Below are 22,698 nucleotides of genomic sequence, written 5' to 3'. Positions count from 1 at the left end.
AGGCTGAGATAGGCAAGTAGTCCTACCAGTGAGCAGAAATCCTCAAGAGCCTCAACCCTGGGTCTGACTCTTCTTCCTGAGAGAGTGCATTTGAGAAGAAATTCTCTTCTTTCTGTCGTCTGTGGTAAACAAGAGTTGACTTCTCCCTTCTCCTCCAAAGTTCTTCACTCAGCACTTCTGCACAATGCGGCCAGCTAATGGGCCCCACTGCAAGCTATCCGTTACTTAGAAAAACCTTCCTAAAATGCTCAAAATGAATAGGTCTCATCATAAACACAAGCAAGACAGTCAAGTCATTTCAATACAGCTACTTCAGATAAATTGCTACCATAAACAGTAATGATTTTCTAAAAAAGAACATTTTTTATTGAAAGTAAGATGTTTTCCATTCATATTTATTAGCCAACAAGAAAGTCATGTTTTCAACATTCAAGAAAGTTTTCCCCCCACTGAATAGGAAAGTTTCTATGCTCTTAGGTACAAGCAAATAGGTGGACCACTTGAAAGTGGGAAATTAAGGTCTTGCCTCAAAGTAAGCAAGTTAGAAATAATCTTTGGTTGTCGTGATTTAATTGCCCTACATCATTTTTATTTGTTCACTCAGTAATATAATGACCACCCTGTGCATTTACCATCAAGCCTGAACACTAGAACATTACATTCCAGATTCTAACATATCCTAAACTTCTGCTTCTAGTGAAGAATAATTACATGCTTAGATATGTTGTGGTTCTTTATTTTAATGTCATTTCCAGCATTGGGTTCTTTGAACTAAATTGTTTCCTATTTCATCACTTCTTTAGGTATTACCCACTCACAATGAGCTTTCTGAAATATGTATGCTGGGTTCTCCCACTGGCCAAGTGATGGGCTCTGACAGAATGGTCTCTGAACATACTCAATTTAAACCTGAATTTCTACCGAAACTTACATGGTGTGCAGCTACTCAGGTATCAATAACATTAAGAGTGTTAAATCTATAAAATTCAACAGCCCAGTACATAAAAAAGAAACCTCTATGTGCAGAAGACACCTTCTTCAGTGTGAAGGAGACCTTCCCAGGCCTATGAGACGTGGAGAAGCTGCTCCAGAGGTGACGGGCGTGGAGCCCTGTCCATCCTCCACCACAGCACTCAGCTTCCAGTGCACTTCCATGGTTACACTTCAGGTAAATGTTCTTGGGGGTTTGTTTTTATTTATTTGATCATTTATTTTTGTTGTTGTTAAGAAAACCAAAAATAAATTAGTTTGAAATAAATAAAAACAATATTTTCCCATCTCTTCATATACACTAAAGCTTTGAAATATGCCCATATATATAAGTATTAATTTAAAAAATAAGCATTAGTGTAATTTCTTCACTTTTTCCTTATTGTCAAAAATCTTCTTATCACATTAATAATATACATGAAAAAAGACAAAGACATGAATCTTAAAAGAAAAACATTTAATTTGAAATTTGTTATCCCAGAAATAAGTATACCACTATCTAATTGCAAGAATATATGATATAGCCATATGACATAATTATAAATAGAAGATGAGAAAAAGGCATTTTGAACACTACAGTGAACCATATGAATGAAAGAGGGATATTATCATTTTAATTAACTTCAAAGAAACTTTGGGCCTAATTGAAATAAAAATTTTTATATGCATGTTGTGTTAAATTTGCTGTTTCCCATAGTGAAAACTTCTTGAATTTCATCATTTAAAAGCAATCACTTTTAAAAGTATAAAATGTTATACATAAATATATGTGTATGTGATTCTTTGAAATTTTATAAACATTAATACATGGTGGCTTCACCAGCTGCAAACTGAGAAGAGAGCATCTTTAGTATCACAGACAGGAAAGCTACCAACTATCCAAGTAATGCACTGAGGTTGAGCATGCATGTTACATACAATTTTAATCACATAATACAGTTCCAAAAACTTCAAACTGTGACTACAGATCATGAATTACACTAAATGAAAGTAAGTCTTGAGAACGAAAATTTCAATGAAGGTTTTAATATCCTGAGTCCATTGATAATTATGACTGTAAACTCCTCTCTCAAAAGATCAAAGCTCAAGAGAAAAAAACTGAGGATTATCCCTCTAGAAATGAACTAAGTAGCCTGAAGCCAGGAAATATATCTTTTTAAAAGAAAACAAACCAGTATGTGCTAAGTGGTACTTCAGCCTTCTACAAAGAAAGAATTGACTATGTGGGATATAATCTAGGGAAAGCTTTACAGAGTGCGACAAAAATTGACCCTTGAAAAAACATACACTCTGACCCCAGGAAGAAAAATGGGGAGAAGTGACTTTCAGTAGGACAGTGAATGAAAATACCATGCAGAGTCTGCTTAGATGTCTTCTCATTTCACCTTGACCCACCTTTTCCTATATTGAGCTTACTACCTTAAGCAGTACCTAAGAAATCATTATTCATAAAACAAGAAGAGACCATGATTTGATTAAAATGGATGGAAATAGATGTTTCCCTGAAAAACAGATCTTTATATTGACATCATATGCTAGAAACATTTTTAAAATGAAATTAAGTTGATTCACATGAAATTAACAATACTTGACTGTTTTTAACCTGTTGAATGTCAATTTTATATGATTCAAAGGGAGAAGTATTAATAGCTTTGTAAGTATCAGGGAAATGATTCTTTTTTTTTCTAATTATCTTTATTTTGTTTATTTTGTTGTGGAGAATCGAACCCAGTGCCTCACAAGTACTAGGCAAACAAATGTTCTACCACTAAGCCCCAGTCCCACTGAAAGTGAGTAAAAGATCAGCTGAAATGAATGATGGACATTCTGCAGAACTGCAGGGTGATTATGAGACAAAGTCTCCTGTGGAGCTTCAAGATCATCTTACTTTCTCCTGTGAGTGCAAATGTGAGAAAACACCACACTGAGTAGAGAGTCCCTTTCTTCTAACCTCACAATAGATCATGCAGATGATCCCACAGAATTCAGGAAAAAACTATCTTAGAAAATAGTCTATATTAAGCCTTCATTTTGTCTATCATAGCACTACAGCATAAATAGAAAACTCATTTCTTATCTCTTAGAATGGATGACCAAATTGCTTTAATATGACCTGACAAAAATCACTTCCAAAAAGTTCTGTTTCCTGAAAATTCCTCAGAAAAAAATTAATTTGGACTTTTATAAGCAAAAGACATCATGAATATAAAGAAACTCTCACAAAAAAGTCAGTTAATATATAATGAAATTGTACCAAAGTTGGTAATTAAGCATAATTGAAGGCTGCAGTGAACATATAGGCCTTTGTTCTCTTTAATTCTGGTACTGAGTGGGAATTGAAGATAAGCACTTAGGGCATATTTTAGTCAGAGTCCAGATGTATAAGCCCCAATGTTCTAAAAATAATTTAAGTGAAAGGAGAAAATGACAAAAAATATTCAAGATGCAAGCTGAGAGAAAACACCTATGTTCTTAAAAATTCAAAAGAGCAGATATTCTCAAATCAAAATTTGAGAGTACTACTGGAATACATGGTAGCAGAAAAAGAAATGAATTAAAAATTAATTTGTTGCATTAAACATTAATGCATTATTACATGTAAAAGCAACTGGAACATTCATACTACTAAAGTTCTACCTCAGTACCTCTATAGAATTCAGTTTTACCTTTTCCTATGTAAGAATGAAATAAGAAATGAAATAAAAGAGATGTCATTTTAGTAAGGATTATCAAATATAAACCACATATCTGTGACCTAATAACTTATGAACTAGTACTGAATAAGATGATTATAATGCATGCAATATTACTACAATCTTTGGGTTTCCTTTTTAAGGCAGGGAGACATACCTATAATAAAGGTATGTGTGTAAAGGATAAAAGAATGTCTAACCTAATATTTCATTTACAGATATTTCTATACATTTATATAAATTAACTCTTTATCATCTAATGTTCCATAGAAATCTGATGAAAAGGATCAATAAAAGTTGTAATAAACAAGAACGGAACTCAGAGAAGACAGGCCTCAGATGGGATTTAAAACAAATATATGTTTTGAAGTGTTCCAAGAGAAGTGGAATGTTGAGTAAATGTATTGCAAAACCTGTGGAACCAAATAAGAGAAGTGAGAAGGAAAGAATTTGTCCAACAAAATACAATGGATGATTAAAAGGCTTATTTGCAAGTGGGTCAGCAACGTGAATTAAGGGAGAAAGGAACTGAATGTGTCGCCAGGCAGGTGAAAAGCCCAGGGAGCAGCCAGGGGAGGTGAGGAGCTCAGCACTGGTGTCTCCACACAAGTGCCAGTGTACCTGCCCACCACCTTTTCCTGAAGCTCATCTTCCACAGTGTCAGAGACATAGTTCTATATGTTCTCAACCATACCAGCTTCCTTTATGCAAAGAGTAAAAGAACACTGGCAAAGCCACAGTCAGACCTCTCAGCCTGATTCCAGCTAAGTCTCCAAGTGTCATCCTCAGAGTCCCAAAATCCTTCCTCAAGAAAATCATCTCACTGGTTTCTATTTCCTAAAACAGTGCAAACACATCTCTGGGATCTCATTTCTTCCCTTAGGTCCCTTTGCCCAAGCTGTATTCAAGGTCCCTGAGCTCTCAAAACAGGGGATAAAAACAATCACATTCTTAGTCTGGCATGGTGGCACACACCTAGAATCCTAGCAACTAGGAGGCTGAGGTAGAAGGATCTCGAGTTCAAAGTCAAGTGCTAAGCAACTCAGTGAAACCCTGTCCCCAAATAAAATACAAAACAGGGCTGGGGATGTGGCTCAGTGGTCCAGTGTCCCTGAGTTCAATCCCCAGTAATGCACCCCCCAACCAAAAAAAACAAACAAACCACAAGCCTCATGAGGACTTTGATATGCTCCAAGGCCATGCTTCACTTCAAACACAGCCCTATACAAAGGGCTTTTATAAATACCCCAGGTAAAGAAGCACCCTTCCCACCCACTCCCTGGAATAGCACCATGTTTTACTGGCATCAGAATCTAACTCTTGATAACATTCTTCTTTCCTTTATGTATGTGTTATCTCTCCATCCATGAACAACGAAATTAAGGTTCACGAGAAGGAAGGCTATGTCATCTTCAAGCACTGCATCCCATCTACATTTTGAACAAAGTAATGAATATACTAAAGTTTGCTTAAAAATAAATCATCAGTGATGAATGACATGTCCTTATTTACCATCACTCCATAAAAGCCCTCAGCAGGAGTAACTGCTCCCTTTACTAAAAGTGTTCACCTCTTATGGAAAACTATATTTAAAACCCTAGTATGTTCTAAAGAATATGAATCATATAATAAGCATGTTTACTTAAATGCCTAGGAAGAAAACACATAAAAATTTGTGGACATAAAAATGAAAGGATAAATATCAGAAAAAAGGTAGGAAAAAACTCTTAACTTCTGTTATATATACTACTTTCACTTAAAATTTCACATTTACTATCATAAGCATTTCTTTTAAAGCAAAAACACACATTAATTTATCAATATAATAATCGAGATACACTAAAAGAATCAGTATTTTTGATACAGCCAGAGACCCTGGTACAAAAGGGGGGGAACCTCCCTGACTGGGGTGGGGAGGACGAAATAAACGTGTCTGAACACCAAACTCTACAAGGAAGCAGTATTCAAAATTCTAAGAATAAGAAACCACATGGAAGCAATACACAGAACTGCACAAAATTTTCATAGGTTAGGACACTTAAAAACTATCTAATGACAGGACTAAACAATGTTCAACAAAGTGCCCCCCAAAACAAGTTGCTAAAGATATATGCACTTCCAGAAAAATATTGACTTGACTTTTAAAAAAATTCCAATTGCAAAACTGCTCTTGAATTATGTGGTTTTGATTTATGTAAGGTTGTTAAAATATATCGCTCACATAAAATGGGACTTTCCCTTAAGGGAAAAAAAGATGAAACTGGAAATAACAGTAGTAAATAAAACACATTCCCTGAAGTCCTTCCCACTTGCTAGAGATGGATCACAATTTTGGCCCTGAGCTTCCCAGCAGTAAACATAAAGAGGAAAACTCAATTATATACATGATTCGCTACTACCCAAGACTAAAATGACAAATTGTTTCAGAAAAGCAGAACTTCCTGGAATAGAGACCAGAGAGAAATCACTTCCCTGAGCCTTATGACAAAGACATGACACATTTTCATCAACATCATCCCAAATACTATATTTTCAACAAATATGAGTTACTGTGGTTACTTCTTAAAATATTCTTGAATTTAACTCATCATCATAATAACTAAATGTATAATTGTTAAAGTCAATTATATTAAGAAAACAAAAACAACACATAGAAAGAAACAGGAAGAATGAGAGGATAGAACTGAAAGCAGATTAAGAAATGAATGAAAGGAATGTTTCCAGAATATTAAAGTGAATTATCTAAAACATGGAATAAGATAATTTGTGTAGCTTTTGACTATGCATTGATTCTGGAATAAAGCTCGTGTTGCTTCCTGAGAGCTGAGGGGCCCAATGGAGATGACCTGAAGTGGAGGGTTCTCCACTGCCCCAGAGATGAGCAGTGGAATCACAAGCAATCTTGATATTCTACACAATTGATTCTTGTTAACTTTCTCCTGGAAAACTTAAAAGCAGAAATTAAACCAAATATCCATTTCAGTAGTAAGACATAACTCATAAAGTAACTACAACCAAAAAAATCCACATAATCAATGCAATTTAGAAATACTTCACAAATCTCAGCAAGAAAAAAGCACTTGAAATATGAACTATTATAATATATTGTTGGTTGAAGCTAGTAAATGCAGAAAGAAAGTTTTAAAAATCATAACCTGGGCTTTGGATGAACTGATGTGACTCCTATCTACCTTGCCATGGAGAATGATCATCTCAAAAGGCCACCTCTTTACTTTTTCATAATAACCATGTCATAAAATCACAGGATATCATTTATATTTAACTGTTCACAAATGGAGATATGGTAGAAGATGGAAGAAAGGCAGTCCTGTGCCCCAGCAAAAGTAGTTTTAAGTTAAATCCAACACCCTCCCAACTTAGGAAAACAAACTTGGCAAGATAAAAAAAAATGGACATTTTTTTTTTTTTTATCCATCCACTTTAGTCCACAGAGCTGTTTCTTGTGTAAATATTTTTAAAGCAGAGAGGAGTCCATAAACACTTTATTTTTCCTAAAATAGCCCTCATGGGGGACAAAGAAAAAGAAAAAAAGATTGCAAACCATGAATAGGAAGGAAGAAATGAGAAAAGAAAACCAGTAAGTAATGGGTCAATAAGAGAAAGAGAGCCTAAAAAGTCTTGGAATACAAGTACACTCCAGAATGATCAGAGCATGGAAACAGCACATGGAATATAATGGCAACACACCCATGAGAACAAGTCACCATGCCAAAGAAACATAAAACAGCAGGAAAATCGTCCTTTAATTAAAGAAGCCATATACAATGAGAGAACATACTCAAAGTTGTTTCTTTAAAATGAAGCAACAACTAAAACTTAATAGGACTTAAGCATATAAATAGAATTTCTTCTAATAAAAAAAATTTTAGTCTAATTTCTATTTAACATCAGGCTTTTTATAAAATATATTTCACTCACATGATGTAATCTATGTTTCTTAACAACCCCAGTACCCTTGGTACACAATTACCAATCACCATGGTAGGTGCAAGCAGGCGTGCTTTTCCCAGAAACGTTTGTGCTCTGCAAGATATTTTCAAGTTTTGTGAAGAGTGTGAAGCTTACATCTAAACTGGAAAAGTAGAAAACAGGATGATTCTTCTATATAATTTTAACGTACAAACTTTTCCAGACAAAAAAGAGAAGGAAGTGAAATGACTTTCAAAGACCTATGTAATTCCTGTCTCATATTAGTGCCTTAAAGGACAATGGAACAACCATCAGGGCTGCCTGTCTTGCCTTCCCACAGTGAAAACCAATGGGGGTAATGGTTTTATTTACCAACAGTATCAAAGATGCAGTTGAAAGGAAGACAGCTAACACTGAATCCCTAAAATCTGAGAAAAGAGGAAAGGCCACCTAACACTAAATTCCTAACATCTGAGAAAAAAGCAGGGTCCAGCACAAGTTGGAGGGCTCCCGGTTTGAATGACCTTGAAGGAAATTCCATAGAAACACTAACTAGCCCAGAGCCTGCACACACCCCACAGCTGTGCTGACAGTAAATGACTAACTGCAAGCAAAGACTTTAACAGACACTTCCAAATATGGCTCCACAGAAAAGACACTGAGGTTCAGATGTAGATACTCACTGGTAAAGGCACAGATACATTTCTTTTGGCTACATAACTGTTAAATGCTTATATTTCAAAAGACACTTTCTAATGTGAAAGCCATGCGTTCATTAGCCTTCCAGAGCATTACCTACACAGACCTTTCCTGATCATACATACACATCAAAAACTAATATGTCAAATAGGGGATTCTGAGCAAACCTTCCCTCCTATTTACGCAGGCATTCAAAGCCCAGCTGATCCCAGGCACTGAATTGTACATGCCAAACAGTTCCACAGTCATAGACACCTGGCACTCACAGGAGATGCATTTGCAATGGCTGCTCCATTGTGGTGTTCTTAGATTACTATGAATGAATTCAAAGAGTTATAAAGATATTTGGCTAACTTTCAATACAAAGACAATTATTCATTGGAAATAGGAAACACTGGAATGAACATGCCAATAAATTAGAATTTATTATTTTAGAACAACAATTGGATGGTTAACAATTAGTTGTTTGTTTTTAAGTGTGAAAGACCTCAGAAATACTGTAATATATACTACCATAAAAAAGTTAGTGCTAATTTAAGGACCCTAGGTACATATATGATTGCACATATAGTACAACGCTACATCATGTACAGAGAAATGAAAAGTTGTGCTGCAACTATGTACAATGAATCAAAATGCATTCTGCTGTCCTATATACCTAATTAAAATAAATAAATTCTTTTAAAAAAGAACTATGTTCTTACAGAAGCCATAACTTCAAGTGTTCATGAAGTGTCAAAAATTTTTGAAATTATTTAGTAATATTTTTCTAGTGATAATCATGCTGACAAAATGTATAAGTTCATCAAATTTTACAGTATATAAATTAATTTTTAATAAATAATATTTTTCCATATATCAGTCAAACTACAAGGTCTAAATACTTGCAAACAAAATGCATTATTAATTTAATTGTCACAGTCTATTTAACTAACTTCTATTAGTATTTGCCCTAATATGCAATGCATTAGAGGAAAGAATCAAATTCAAAACGTAAAAAGTAAACTGATCACACTGTCTTGGAGAATTTAAAAATATAGCAAGTTTGCAAAATTACAGTCAAAGCATTAATGTTTCAAATAGGTAAGGAAAATATTCAGTTTAATTGAGAGAACAGTTATACCCCAAACTGGAGGTTCAGCATGCTGGCAGACTTTCCTTGCTTCCTAAAACCATGGAAATAAAACAAAAAGAAGCCTTTTGGCATTCCTCGGGCTGATTACAGAACTAAAATGATAGTCTCCTCTAGCTACAGTAGCAGATTATAAAATTATATTTCAGTGGAAGTTAGGAAAAACAAGCCTCTTCCGTAGGATAAACATTCAAAAACATCTGGTTTAGATGAATATTGCCACTTGGAATATTAAAAAGTAATAATCCAGAATGTAAGTGTATTTTCCAATCTTAGATTTGTTTCCTGATTTTAGGGCAAAAAAAATAGTGTCACATCTCATCGTAAAAGCTCACCGTATCTCCAAGAGGAGAAAGCCATTCAATCTTTCTGCTATGGTTTGAAAGTGGAATGGCCCCCAAAGGATCCTGTATTGAAGGTACCACCAGTCTGTGGCACTACTGAGAGACATTAGAAATTTTAAGAGTTGAGGCCTAGTGGAAGGAAATCAAGTGACTAAGGATGTGCTCCTAAAGGGGAAACTAAGGACCCTGGTTTCTTCCTGTCTGTTTTTTGCTTCCCAGACATCATGAGGTGAACAGCCTTCTCTACCACACTCCCCTTATGATACACTGTGATACCAGGCCCAAAGCAATCAGGCTCAGCATCCACCAATGGTCAAAATTTCTGAAACCCTGATTCAAAATATACATTTCTGGGGCTGGGGTTGTGGCTCAGCAGTAGAGCTCTCACCTAGCATGCGTGAGGCCCTGGGTTCGATCCTCAGCGCCACATAAAAATAAATAAATAAAATAAAGGTACTGTGTCCAACTACAACTAAAAATTTTTTTTAAAAAAAATATACATTTCTTCCTTTTAAGTTGACTATGTCAGGTATTTGGTCACGGTAATAGAAAGTTAACTAGCATACTTTTTCTAGCTTTTTGGTCTCCTTTTATATATTTAGAACTAAAATAAGTGAAAGAAGCCTGAAATACATAGGAAAAAATAAACAGAAAAAACAATGGCAAATATGTGAATGAAAACAATGTCAAAATATTGTTTTAAGATGTTTGAAAGATAACTAAATATTGATAGCATATATATGTGTAGGTACATGTGTATAAATGTACATATATGGGTAGATGAATTACTCATATGCAGTTTGGATCTGGATATGGAACACTATGAACAAATATTTCAATTTTTTTAAATTCCTAAATAAAAAGCAAAATGGTATGTTTGGGTTCAAATGTATAATATATAGAATAGATGGTGCACACCTGTAATCCCAGTGGCTCAGGGGACTAAGGCAGGAGGACTGCAAGTTCAAAGCCAGCCTCGGCAAAAGAGAGTTGTTAAGCAACTCAGTGAGACCCTGTCTCTAAATAAAATACAAAATAGGGCCGGAGATGCGGCTCAGTGATCAAGTGCCCCTATGTTCAATCTCTGGTACAAAAAAAAAAAAAAAAAAACAAAAAAAAAAAACAACCTCTTCTGCAGAAAAGTCAAGTCAAACTCCTCAAAAACACACAAAATACCAAAGGAGCATTTTACATTTTTTAAAAGGGCTATTTAACCCATACAAAAAAGGCTGAGGAGGCTTCACTCTTCAGAGCACAAGAAGAATTTGCATCATTATGGACATTTTAATATAGTACTAGAAACTAAGGTTTCCAGGAGTGTCTGGGGCATTTGGATATCACCTTGGGACACTGAAAAGAAGCTGGCAATCTACACTATATATAAGGGAAATGGCAGTGCTCATGCTACACCTGAGTGAGCTACACATTTTAAAGGCTTAAAAATTTCAAAAGTAGCCAGCTCACCTGGTAACTGAAACTGCTCTATTTCAGTTCACCTAATATAATTAAGTCTATGTGATGAAGCTAATTATGATATAGTACCAAGAGACAGAAAATCTGGCAGTTGATGACATAATAATTGTAGTGTTATTTTTCATGACATGGCAACTGTAGTATTATTTTGGTATGTTACAAGATGTATTTCTTTTTTAATATCAGCAATATTTAAGACTACAGTAAGAATTCAAAAATGTTATTTTAAAACTCCAAAGTTAAAAATACAAAGTTTGGTTTCACATATTTAGTTTAGCACATGCAAAAGTGGCTATAAAGGTTGATTCCCTACAATTTAACTCTTCAGTGCTTGAAAATTGTTTCAAAGTCCCACAAACACTTCAAATATTTCCAGACTGCAATTTAATAAAAAAAAAAATTAATGTACACTGTTATATTTTTCTGGGAAGATGACATAAAACACTATATCCAACAACAAAATACCACAAATGCAAAATAAAATGGACTGACTTGATAAAAAATTCTAAAAAATCATGTTGATAAAGAAAGCCGAAAATAATAATTTAATTATATTTGTTAAATTAAAAAAATGGAAATTACCTTTCTTTTGGGGTGCCAACTCCATGTTTGCCTAGAAGATGAGTATTTAAGTGCTTCTTCATTACAAAAGCAACCCTAAAAAATAAATGAAAGTAATTATAGAACTAAAACTTGGCTTTCTACTAGACATCTATATAGAAAATATTTAAGGATAATACCAACATATGTTTATATTCAGAAAACATGAAAATGCATACCATAGTGGTATTTTTCTTAAACAAAAAGCTTGTTACTGCATATGTTGTAATACTTGGAAAGCAAAGGAAATAACTGCACTGAAACTGACTGGTTCCTTTTCTTACCTGGGTTTACTGCCAGTGACCAAATGATCAAAACAATGACTACAGTTTCTAAGTACCTGTCTCCACTGAAAGTTGGTAGGAAAGATAAAGAAGGACCTCAATATAACACTCACTGCCCCCTAACCAATCCCATACTTTCATTATAAAATGAATTTGAGACAATATTGTTCAATTAAATATTTAAAGGCTTACAAATTAGTAAATGAAGAGTTTTCATGAAGCTTTCATAAAATCATGGTAGCGATTTGCAGAGGGGTATTTAAACTATGTTTACTGTTGTCTCCAGAACCAAAAAAAAGAAAAAATGCTTTACTGCTAGAAAATATAAATAGCTAAAACAAAAAGTATTACCTGACAAATTATCTTATTTTACAGAAGAATCAGTTTACTTAATTTGATATTGCTTACATAAATATGAAATGGACAGGAGTCAGCAGCCAGTGCATGGAGCACCATTCTTCTATTGAACACAGTACAACATCAATTTAATTATGTCATGTGATTATTTAAAACAATTTAGTTCCCACTCAGAAGCAACAAACTAAGATGGCACTCTTGATAAGTAAAAGAAAAAAAATTACTGTTGTAACTTTCAGTGAAAAAGGGCTTGCAAACATTTTTGTTAATTATGTATTACAGCTGTCCTTCATAAAGTTAATTACTAATAGCTGAAAGGCAACAGAATCTATTTGCATATGTACATGAAAGGCATGACATATGCAAAAATATGATTTTAATTAGCATTCTATGATATGAAAGGCTACAAATCAAATTGGCATGTTATAAGATTCTTAACATTAAACACTGAATTCATCTGGTCATGTTTGCACAATGGGCAGCCTAAGACTGTAAAGTACAGCCATCTCACAGAAGAGACTTGCATCAAAATCCAAGAACAAGATAATGATTAAAACTGTGAATGCTTCTTTGAATATCTAGTCTATTTTGTTTTTGTTTATATAATATAAGGAAACTTTGGTTTGCAGGACAAACTAATAATCCTGAATTTTTAAATGACTGTGACTTCATTATGCATTTAATATGCTTACATTAACTAAAAATAACATTCATTCTTTTTATATGTTAGGCAATAATAACTATGAACAATACACACTCCGTAACTATAAATAACTAGTCACACCATCAATCATTAAAATTGAAGGATAATTACAACACTGAAAGTAAAAACTATGTTAATATCAAATACTGGGAAAAAATAGTACAAGATATTCTATATTTTGTTTCTGCTTGATTGGCATAAAATTAATTTTTCATTTCCTTCAGAAGGAATATAGTAATAAGAGTCCATTTAATCACAAGTTCCCTACTGTCCTCCATTTTTGTATAATTACAAAAACATAAAGCTAATAGCAAAGAACAAAGGTTAAAAACCCAAAGTTGCAAAGCACAGCTTATTTACATGAGCAAGTATAATTTAAGATATCTGAACTTGGAAACCACAGTTCAGTTTGTAATACAGTAAAAATTATTAACTAAAATGTTTAATACAAAAATATTATACTGAAGACAGAAAAGAACTAAAGTAAACAGGGAGGGAATTTTTTCACTTCATATCATGTTATAACAATTCTAAATGTCTAAAGCTAAAAATCTTGAGGAATAACAATTTATAATGTTAAATCACATTCAATTATGCTCAAATGCAAAGCATTTATTCACCCAAAATTTGAACTTAAGTATGTATGCTCCATACTTGGAATAAAGTATGAGTAGTGCAACAGTCTCAATATGATCCTCAGTTAAAAACATGTAAGCCAATTATGACTGAATAGCATAAAATTACCAACTGACATAATATTGCCAGCAATGTGTGATCATTGAATACAGGCTCTCCTTCACATCCATTGAAATATTATTTTAACATAATTTTAAAATGTAAAACCTACACAGTATGAGAAATAAAACCAAACCTCTATTCTCCAAAGCTATCCAACTTAAATGCTTTGCGTTTAAGAAATACTCATGCATCTCTATCTTAATTCCCTGACTCAGTACATTAAACACTGTGTGTTAGCTATAGGTGGGTTCTGCACCTAAATGGAAAATCTGACCATTAAAATCATACCTTCCTGAAGCTTCATCCTACTACCATATAGCTCATGAAAAGACAAAGTGGCACTAAACCCGTAGCACAACTCTTTCATGGCACTCAGGAAAGTGAGAGTCATCATACAAGTCATCCATGGAAACATTCAATTCATATATTTATTAAGGATCTACTATTATACAATGAATGGTTCTAGATAGCTCTGAAAGTCCCTGTGCTCAGGGGGAAAAAAACCCACCTAGCCAAAGAGACAGGCAACAAGGATAGAAAGAAAAGGAACACAGAAAGCATATTAAACACCAGAAAGTAGTAGGAGGAAGGAAAAAAAAATCAAGGAGGAGGCTCTGAAATGAGAGTGAAGGGTTGAAATTTTTCTTTCTTTTTTTTGCGGGGGTGGGAAGGGTTCAGCATTGTGACTTGTAAAAAAGAGGGAGATGGTGCTGGGCACTCAAATAAACAAGAGGGGCTGGGGATGTGGCTCAAGCGGTAGCGAGCTTGCCTGGCACGCGTGCGGCCCGGGTTCGATCCTCAGCACCACATACCAACAAAGATGTTGTGTCCTCCGAGAACTAAAAAATAAACATTAAAAATTCTCTCTCTCTCTCTCTCTCTCTCTCTCTCTCTCTCTCTCTCTCTCTCTCTCTCCTCTCTCCTCTCTCCTCTCTCTCAAAAAAAAAAAAAAAAAAAAAAAAAAAAAAAAAACAAGAACAGAGATCCTAGCAGAAGGAAGAGCACCACAAAGCCCGGAGGTGGGATGAGAAGCAGTGAGATGGAAATATGGAGTTGCAGTAACATAAACGGGAGAGCAGACTAAAAAGGAGAGAGAAAGCTGCACCTCAGGAAAGTGAGACTGGCAGCCCTGCAGGCCACAAGAGCTTTGGCTTGTATTCTGGCAGAAAAAAATCAACAAGGACACCTCAAAGGAGAAGAGTCCTGTCCAACTTACACTTCAATAGGACCCCTTTGGCACAGAGAGAGGGGTAGAGGAGTCATTTAACCAACGTCTCTTGCAATAATCCAGGCAAACATGGCATGGTGGTGTAGAAGAATACTGATGAGAGGCGGAAGTTACATTTGTTACTAAAGCCAACCACACTTTCAAGCGCACTGCATGTGGAATGTGGGGTCAAAAAAGATCAGTGTTTGCTTTGGGAAAAAATAAGCTGGTCCATAGGAGACAAGTTCAGGACATGTTCAATGAGGACATAAGAGTCCACATGGAGCTGACTGCTAGTTGAGAGCCAGACTCATGCTAGAACTGTACTCACTGAGGCTATGTATAAGCCCAGGGTCTGACCAACTGAAAGAATACCCTTGATTATTTAAAAAAAAAAAAAAAAGTTTTGAAACTATGATTGTTTTGCTAAAATAGCATCACTTAAAATGGTTGTTGTTTTTTTTGTCAAGAGCAATACAGAAGTAACATTTACAACTACCTTCCAAAAATGAATAATCCTTATTTTAGTTTTTATTTCAAAATAATTTTGTGCACTATATAGCACATAATACATAATATACTATAATACATATAATACATTCATTCCTACACTGTATAGCATGTAATAAAAATCTGTTAAATCCTGTGAAATTATTTCAATTTGAGAGATGTAGATGATAACTTAACTGGTCTATTAAAGTAAATAAAATACAATACCATAAATAGAGAGAAAAAGATGTGAGAAGCAAAAAAAAAAAAAAAAAAAAAATCTGAGCCTCAACATACTAGCATCTCCTCACTCACAAATGTGTGTATAGAAGTATGTCTAGTGCAGGCAGATCTGCCAGGCTGCTCCTCCCTCTGTGCAAGCAGGGGTGATGTTGTAGCAGGATGTCCTCCTGAAAATTGGTTGTCTTTATTTCGCATCCCCCACTCCCATCTTTATTTCCATGTCCTTATTTCACATCCCCTACTTCCATTAGAAAATCAGGTGCTCCTCACAGAAAGCCTGTGGGGTATAATTTCCAACTCCCAGAAAATCTCTGATGAAGAAGTAAATCCAGGCCACTAGATTACAGGAAAGACAAACTATAAACTATTGCTCTTAGAAATTCATCCACATACACTAATCCAGTAAATTTAAAGAAAATCTCTAAGACAAGTGTAGAAAGATACAACTCTGACATATGTACAACCCCTAATCCCTATGGTCCTACTGACAAATTTGCAGTCTTCTTTCCCTTTCTACAGCCACACATCACACCCTTCCCAAAGAGCTGGGCAGAGCACAGGTGTCAAAGTGAATTAAACAATCACATCATTGACAATTTTTAATCTCTGCTAGCTAAAGCAGCAGGAAACAAAAAAAAATAAAAAATAAACACACACACACACACACACACACACAAAAAAAAAAAAAAAAAAAAAAAAAAAAAACGATAGCAAGACCAGCAGTTAAAGTTTACTAGAATAGAAGAATCAAAGTACTCTAAATCCAAAATCGCTTTTGGCCCACAAAAAATGGCCAAAGCAATACTTCACAGGAGTTTAGTGAAAGTTAAAGAAAACAATTCTACAATTACATGTAGCATGAGAGCAGCTAAAAGAGCTCAATACTAAAACTTGACTTTAGCACTGCTCTCATTAATCCTTGTTGGTGAGATGGTTACAGCTAGAGAAAAATACAGATGTTCAGTTGAAGGATTTTAACTCCAAAAGAATTCATTACTCTGGACCATAAGAGAATTTGCATAAAAGCTGAAATAAAATTTCAATTCATGTTTATAAAGCTATCTAGAAAATCCAGGTACTAGTGCTCAGTGATAGAGCACTTACCTAGTATGCTCAAGGACCTGGGTTCAATTCCCCAGCACCAGGTTAAAAAAAGAAGAAGAAAATCCAGATGAAAAGAGCTGACCAATATGCCCCTTCAGACAACAATACAGCTATGAGAAGTTCATTTATTAAAGATATAATCAAATCAGATACCTACCTCTCCTTTTGTTACTTCCTAAAAGGGGTCAGATTCAGGGAGAAAACATACATAAATAAGAGAATTAGAATAGCAACTGGCAAAGAATAATGAGACATCACACACAAAGGTGTCAAAAGAGTAAAACACTATTGATACCCTCCCTCATGTAAATGTCGGTAATCATTGTGTGTGTCTCAAGAAAGGCCTGGAAGTGTGCATGACATTTTCTAAACTTCCTGGACCACTAAATATTTTTCTCACAGCAAATATATATGAATCTAAAAGGACTTCAGGACACACTTGAGAAAATTCTTACAATAGTCAGTTTGGACTGTTAATTCAAAACATCTATGACTAGGTACTTGATAAAGAACAAAAAATTATTGCTTAAGTTCTGGAAGTCAAGAGGTCCAAAATCAAGGAGCCAGATTCAGTGTCTGTTCCTCATACATGGCACCTTCTATGTGTCCTCTAATACTGGAAGAGGCAAATAGATTCCTTCAAGGCCCTTTCACAAGGGCACTAATCCCATTAGAGAGAACTGGGCCTTAACAAATCTTACAGGTTACAACGGCCTCACTTCTTTATTAAACTGCTATAGAAATCAGTCACTAAGGAGGGCCAGGAGCCAAGAGAGGTAAGTGGCCTTGAGAAAAAGTCTACCTTGAAGCCTCCAAGGGGATACAGTCCTGAATGTAATTACTTTCCTATACATCCGTCCAATTGTATCAACAGAAGGAAAACTTTCTGTTACTTATAAATGCAATATTTACTACTTCCTTAAAATCTCTAATGATGTGGTTTCTAGGAACAGTTCTTTTAAACTATTTGATCACTTCCTACTCCTCAATATTGTCAATTCTTACTCCTCATCTGATCAATTAAGGTGATAATTTTATTCATATATATTTATTTCACAGATAAAATTTATTTAATGAGCTTCAAGTATAAACTCATCGTGGATGGCTTTAAAACATGCACCTTCATCCATGACCTTCCTGGGGAAGTCTTATCTGACCTTAGGACATACCCAATACTCAGGCATTGTCTTTCCTCACAGATGAGCTGCTGCAGACACCCTGATTCTATCAGTTTTATACCACCTTTCCTGTTCAGTAATCTTACTTTCATGAGCCTATGTCATTAACTGGTTCTTCAAAATATTTCCATATCAAGAATACATTTGTTTCTACTTTAATTAACTAGATCAAATCATCATGTCCAAGTGAAACACCTCAAGGTACTCTCTGCTACTATTCACCCCAATATCACCATGACATAGTCCTAGATATACATGTTCAGACCATACTTCAACTCAACAAAACATGAAGTATTTCATTCTGATTAGATAAAAGCCCATGTCCTGAGCAAGCAAATAACAATCCTCAACAGTCATTCAAAACCAGATATTTCAATTCCTAGAACAGGTCCTCAAACAAGAATGAGAAGAGGTCAAAAGACCAACGTTCTCATCTAAATGCTCAATAACAGTGACACAATTATAAAAGAATGTTATACAATAAATAAAAGTACACGGTTTTGAACAACCAATTAAAAAAAAATATTTTAAAAAAAGAGATTTTAAAAGGACAGAAATATTACATACAATATAATCCCATTCATGTGGGATCATGTACATTTTTGTATCTCACATATACACATAAAAACATATATGAACTAAATAGCACCCAAAATTCACTGATATCACTTTGTTTCTCTAGAATAAGTAAAATTTTGTATTTAAAATAATAATAAGCTTTACAGTTTGCAGACCATTTTTGATACTTCAATGCTCCTAACAACAACATGAATACATGGTACAGACATTATCAGCTCACCTTAAGAGGGGAGGGAACAGGGGCCAAAGAATATAAGTAACTCTGACTTTTTCAAGAAAATGTGGAAAAGAAGCTAAATACCAAAACTAGAATTCAGGACTGCTGACCTTTATGCAGTGCTCTCACTACCATGCCAACTTCTTAAACTATAAAATTAATAAATTAATAAAAGATTAAAGCCTCATGCAACTTAGTAAGACCCTGTCTCAAAATAAAAAGGGCTGGGGAGCTGGGGTGCTCAGCGGCAGAGCGCTTGCCTAGCATGCGTGAGACACTGGGTTGGAACCTCAGTACCACATAAAAATGAAACAAATAAAATAAAGGCATTCTGTCCATTTACAACTACAAAAAAATAAATAAATAAATTTAAAAAATAAATTAATTAAAAAGGCTGGGTATGTGGCTCAGTGGTTAAGCGTCCTTGGGCTCAACCCCCAGAATAATAATAATAATAATAATAATAATAATAATAATAATAAATAAAATGAAATTGATATCGATTTCTAAAACAGTATCCAAATGAGATAAAATGCATTGGTTTTACCAATATAAAATAAAAAAGGCATTTTACCTTCTAAGTATTGAAAATTAAGCACATATTATGGTATAATATGTTATACAAAATATATGAAACAAAAACTGACATAAAATAACTACAGACTTCATCTTTATAATGTGTAAAATTAAATACATTGTACTAATCCTAAATATATTTGTAAGCAATTTCCAAATTATATTTTTAACCAGAACTTATAGAATGAATTTTTCTATCCATTTTTCTTAATTACTAATGAGCACATTAAGTTAAATAAGATAAAATTCACTTTAAAAAAAAAAACAAAGAAAAAAGTATTTAAATTGATTAAATATTTTACCTTGCAAATATAGGGGACAAAGGTAGATAAATAAATAAATAAATAAATAAATAAATAAAGGAATTCTGTCCATCTACAACTACAAAAAAAAAAGAGAGATTTTAAAAGGACAGAATACGAGATTTGTTTACTTGAAAATTGATAAGTTAGCAGCTATTAAAAAACAGTTAACAACTAAATTTTAAATTATTTGTTATCAAATTATTGCTAGGCCTAAATAATTATGTCTTTTAATGTTTTTCAAATGTCTTCTGCCACACTTACTGTGAATGCCATGTTCTTCTTAATGATCACAAAGACTCCACTACTGCCACACTTGACATGTACCCTTCTCTATATATGAAAAGCAATATGTTTCAAAAGCAATCCATCAACATTAAAAAATTTAATGTACAAAAGGATCCTTTACTACAAGTATAATTATTATTTTCTTGTATGCTTCTGCTACTAAATGAAAATAAATGCGGTTATGTTTATTGACATTCCCTAGGAAAAGATAAAACGTAGAAAATTTTTGTTTATTCATAAGAAACAAACTTTTCTAAGTCTAATATCTCTCCCATGAGGAAGTGTTCTGTGCACAGAAAAACAGCAGCATGCTTTTAGATACTATGAAATGCCAGCCACAACATTAGGAAGCATTCCTTCAAGAACTCAAAAAGCTGAAGTCTCCCCCACACCCTGCCCCCTCACTTTCCTATACTGCAAAAGAGAGGAAGACACTTAGGAAGGCAGTAGTCCTTTATTTTAAAAGTTAATGCAAGGTGGTTAACAGATCTGTTTGCTTACTAATTTAAATTAGGTAAACAGATGTTAAGGATTGTTTTTAAAGGAGGTTAACAGATCTGTTTGTTTACATTCACCTTTCCTTCTCATTATATTTAATAATTATGTTCAGGATAATGTCTCTTTAGCATCTTTGCCAGAATTCCCATCTCCATCCCAGTGCCGGTGAAGACTGAGATAAAACCAAACTACAGCTTCTATGATAGCTATCACAGTAAACTGTATAAACTGATGCATCAATGAATATAACTCAACAAGTAATGCTCAATCAAGGACTCGATTTACTTTGGGAGGAAATGGACATATTGATAGACTCTTCCACTTTGAACTGCTTGCAGAACTTGCCTGGACTATATATCAGTTGCATGCATTGTGAAATATCGTCTGGTGCAGCGAATTGTGGTACTGCTGGCATATCTTTGCTGATGGTGTCACCAGTGATGCAATTTCCTTGCCAGCGCACCCCATGTTAATTGTGGTAATGCTGGCATATTTCTGCTGATGGTGTCACCAGTGACGCAATTTTTCCGAAGGAGCCTTTAATTGGCTTGGTGTCCTGGCATTTCTGTATCCTCCTCCCTTCCACTAGTGATGGTCTAAAATTTGGGGGCCAACAGAGGTGAGGCAAAGAACCTCACCCCCCCACTGGCACCAAGGCTAAATTTGGGGGCCAACAGAGGTGAGGCAAGAACCTCACCCCCCCACACTGGTGCATAGGCCTATCCACAAGCATGGCTGAATGCTGGACCGGTAGTCAGTGATGGGTTGATCTGATTGCAGTGGTATCAACCTAAGACAGGAAGCTGACGCCTAAAGGTCAGTTTTCCCATGACGGGTAAGAACCATATGTTGAATTAGACAACCTACCAGGCACGGTCCTTAAGCCACATTGCTTGTTGTTTAATTAATCAGAAGGGGGGGGGCTGGGGATGTGGCTCAAGCGGTAGCGTGCTCGCCTGGCGTGCGTGCGGCCCGGGTTCGATCCTCAGCACCACATACAAACAAAGATGTTGTGTCCGCCGATAAAATTAAAAAAATAAATAAATAAATATTAAAATTCTCTCTCTCTTCTCTCTCTCTCCCTCTCTCACTCTCTCTTTAAAGAAAAAAAAAAGAAAAAAAAATCAGAAGGGGGGAGATGCTGAGGGCCATTGCCAAGTAGGAATGACGCATCGAAATTTCCTTGCCAGCGTACCCCATGTTAAATGGACTTGCCTTGGAATTTCGCTGTTGACATTGCATGTAAGGTGACCTTGCTCAAGGACCAGGGTGGATCCAGGATTAGGGTGTCTCCTGCAGGTTTGAGGAAGTATCCCGATCCTTGGGTTTAAGGCGTTCCCGGTTTAAGACAAATTTAGGGCGTTCCCGGTTTAAGACTATGGGTTTTAGGGAAGTTCGATGTTGAGGATTATTGCTGCTGGAAATAGGGCGTTCCTGCTACCTGAGCTCCCATTAAGTTCTCGTGAGATTCAGAGAGTATTTTGGGAAAAAAGCCTCGTGGAATAGGTGAATTGGGCGGCAGCAGAACTGGGATTTCCCCAGAACGTGTGTAGAGGCCGGTGTGAGTTCGGGAATAAAGAATTGCTGTTTGAATCTACAAGGTGTGTGGTGGCTCATGATCTTCTGCCCAGCCAACTTCAATCTAATGTATGAAATATGATATGTCAAGAGCTTTGTAATGTTGTGAACAACCAATAAAATAAAATAAAAGTTAATGCCATTGTAATTTAAGGGATTATTCATATAAAAATGTAATTATTATTATTCTCAGAACTATAAATAATTTACTTTAAGATTAACAATATATTGTAGACTTCCAAATATTACCCACATTCTAAACAATATTGAAAGCAATCAGAAATTAGGGTTGTACTAGGTTTTTGTTAATTTTTTAAGAGAAAAGACTGCAAAGCTGTTGAGTGCTTCAATTACTCAATTAACTTCACCCTGACAACATCCCTGTGTTACAGATGAAAAAAACCTGAGGTGCACACATATTAACTCACTCCCCAAAAGCAGCACAAGCAGTAAGTAGCACCCAGAACTCAGCTCCCAAACTAGACCTGATCTCTAC

The 22,698-nt window shown here is 35.0% G+C and overlaps 1 protein-coding gene across 2 annotated transcripts in view; it reads right to left on the bottom strand.

The window, feature by feature from the left end:
* ZNF407 (zinc finger protein 407) overlaps positions 1 to 22,698 on the bottom strand; it is a 434,011-nt gene that overhangs the window by 250,696 nt on the left and 160,617 nt on the right. Inside the window, exon 4 of one of the 2 annotated variants that reach the window (XM_081262959.1) lies at positions 11,844 to 11,918. The exons of the other annotated variant lie outside the window; for it this stretch is intronic. Coding sequence (XP_081119085.1) covers positions 11,844 to 11,918 — 75 coding nt within the window. The remainder of the gene's footprint in view (positions 1 to 11,843; positions 11,919 to 22,698) is intronic. 2 annotated transcript variants of the gene reach the window in all.

The sequence above is a fragment of the Spermophilus citellus genome, assembly GCF_964194105.1.
Source record: "Spermophilus citellus genome assembly, chromosome: 12".
Taxonomy (NCBI): domain Eukaryota; kingdom Metazoa; phylum Chordata; class Mammalia; order Rodentia; family Sciuridae; genus Spermophilus; species Spermophilus citellus.
This window is presented reverse-complemented; position numbering and strand designations above follow the sequence as displayed.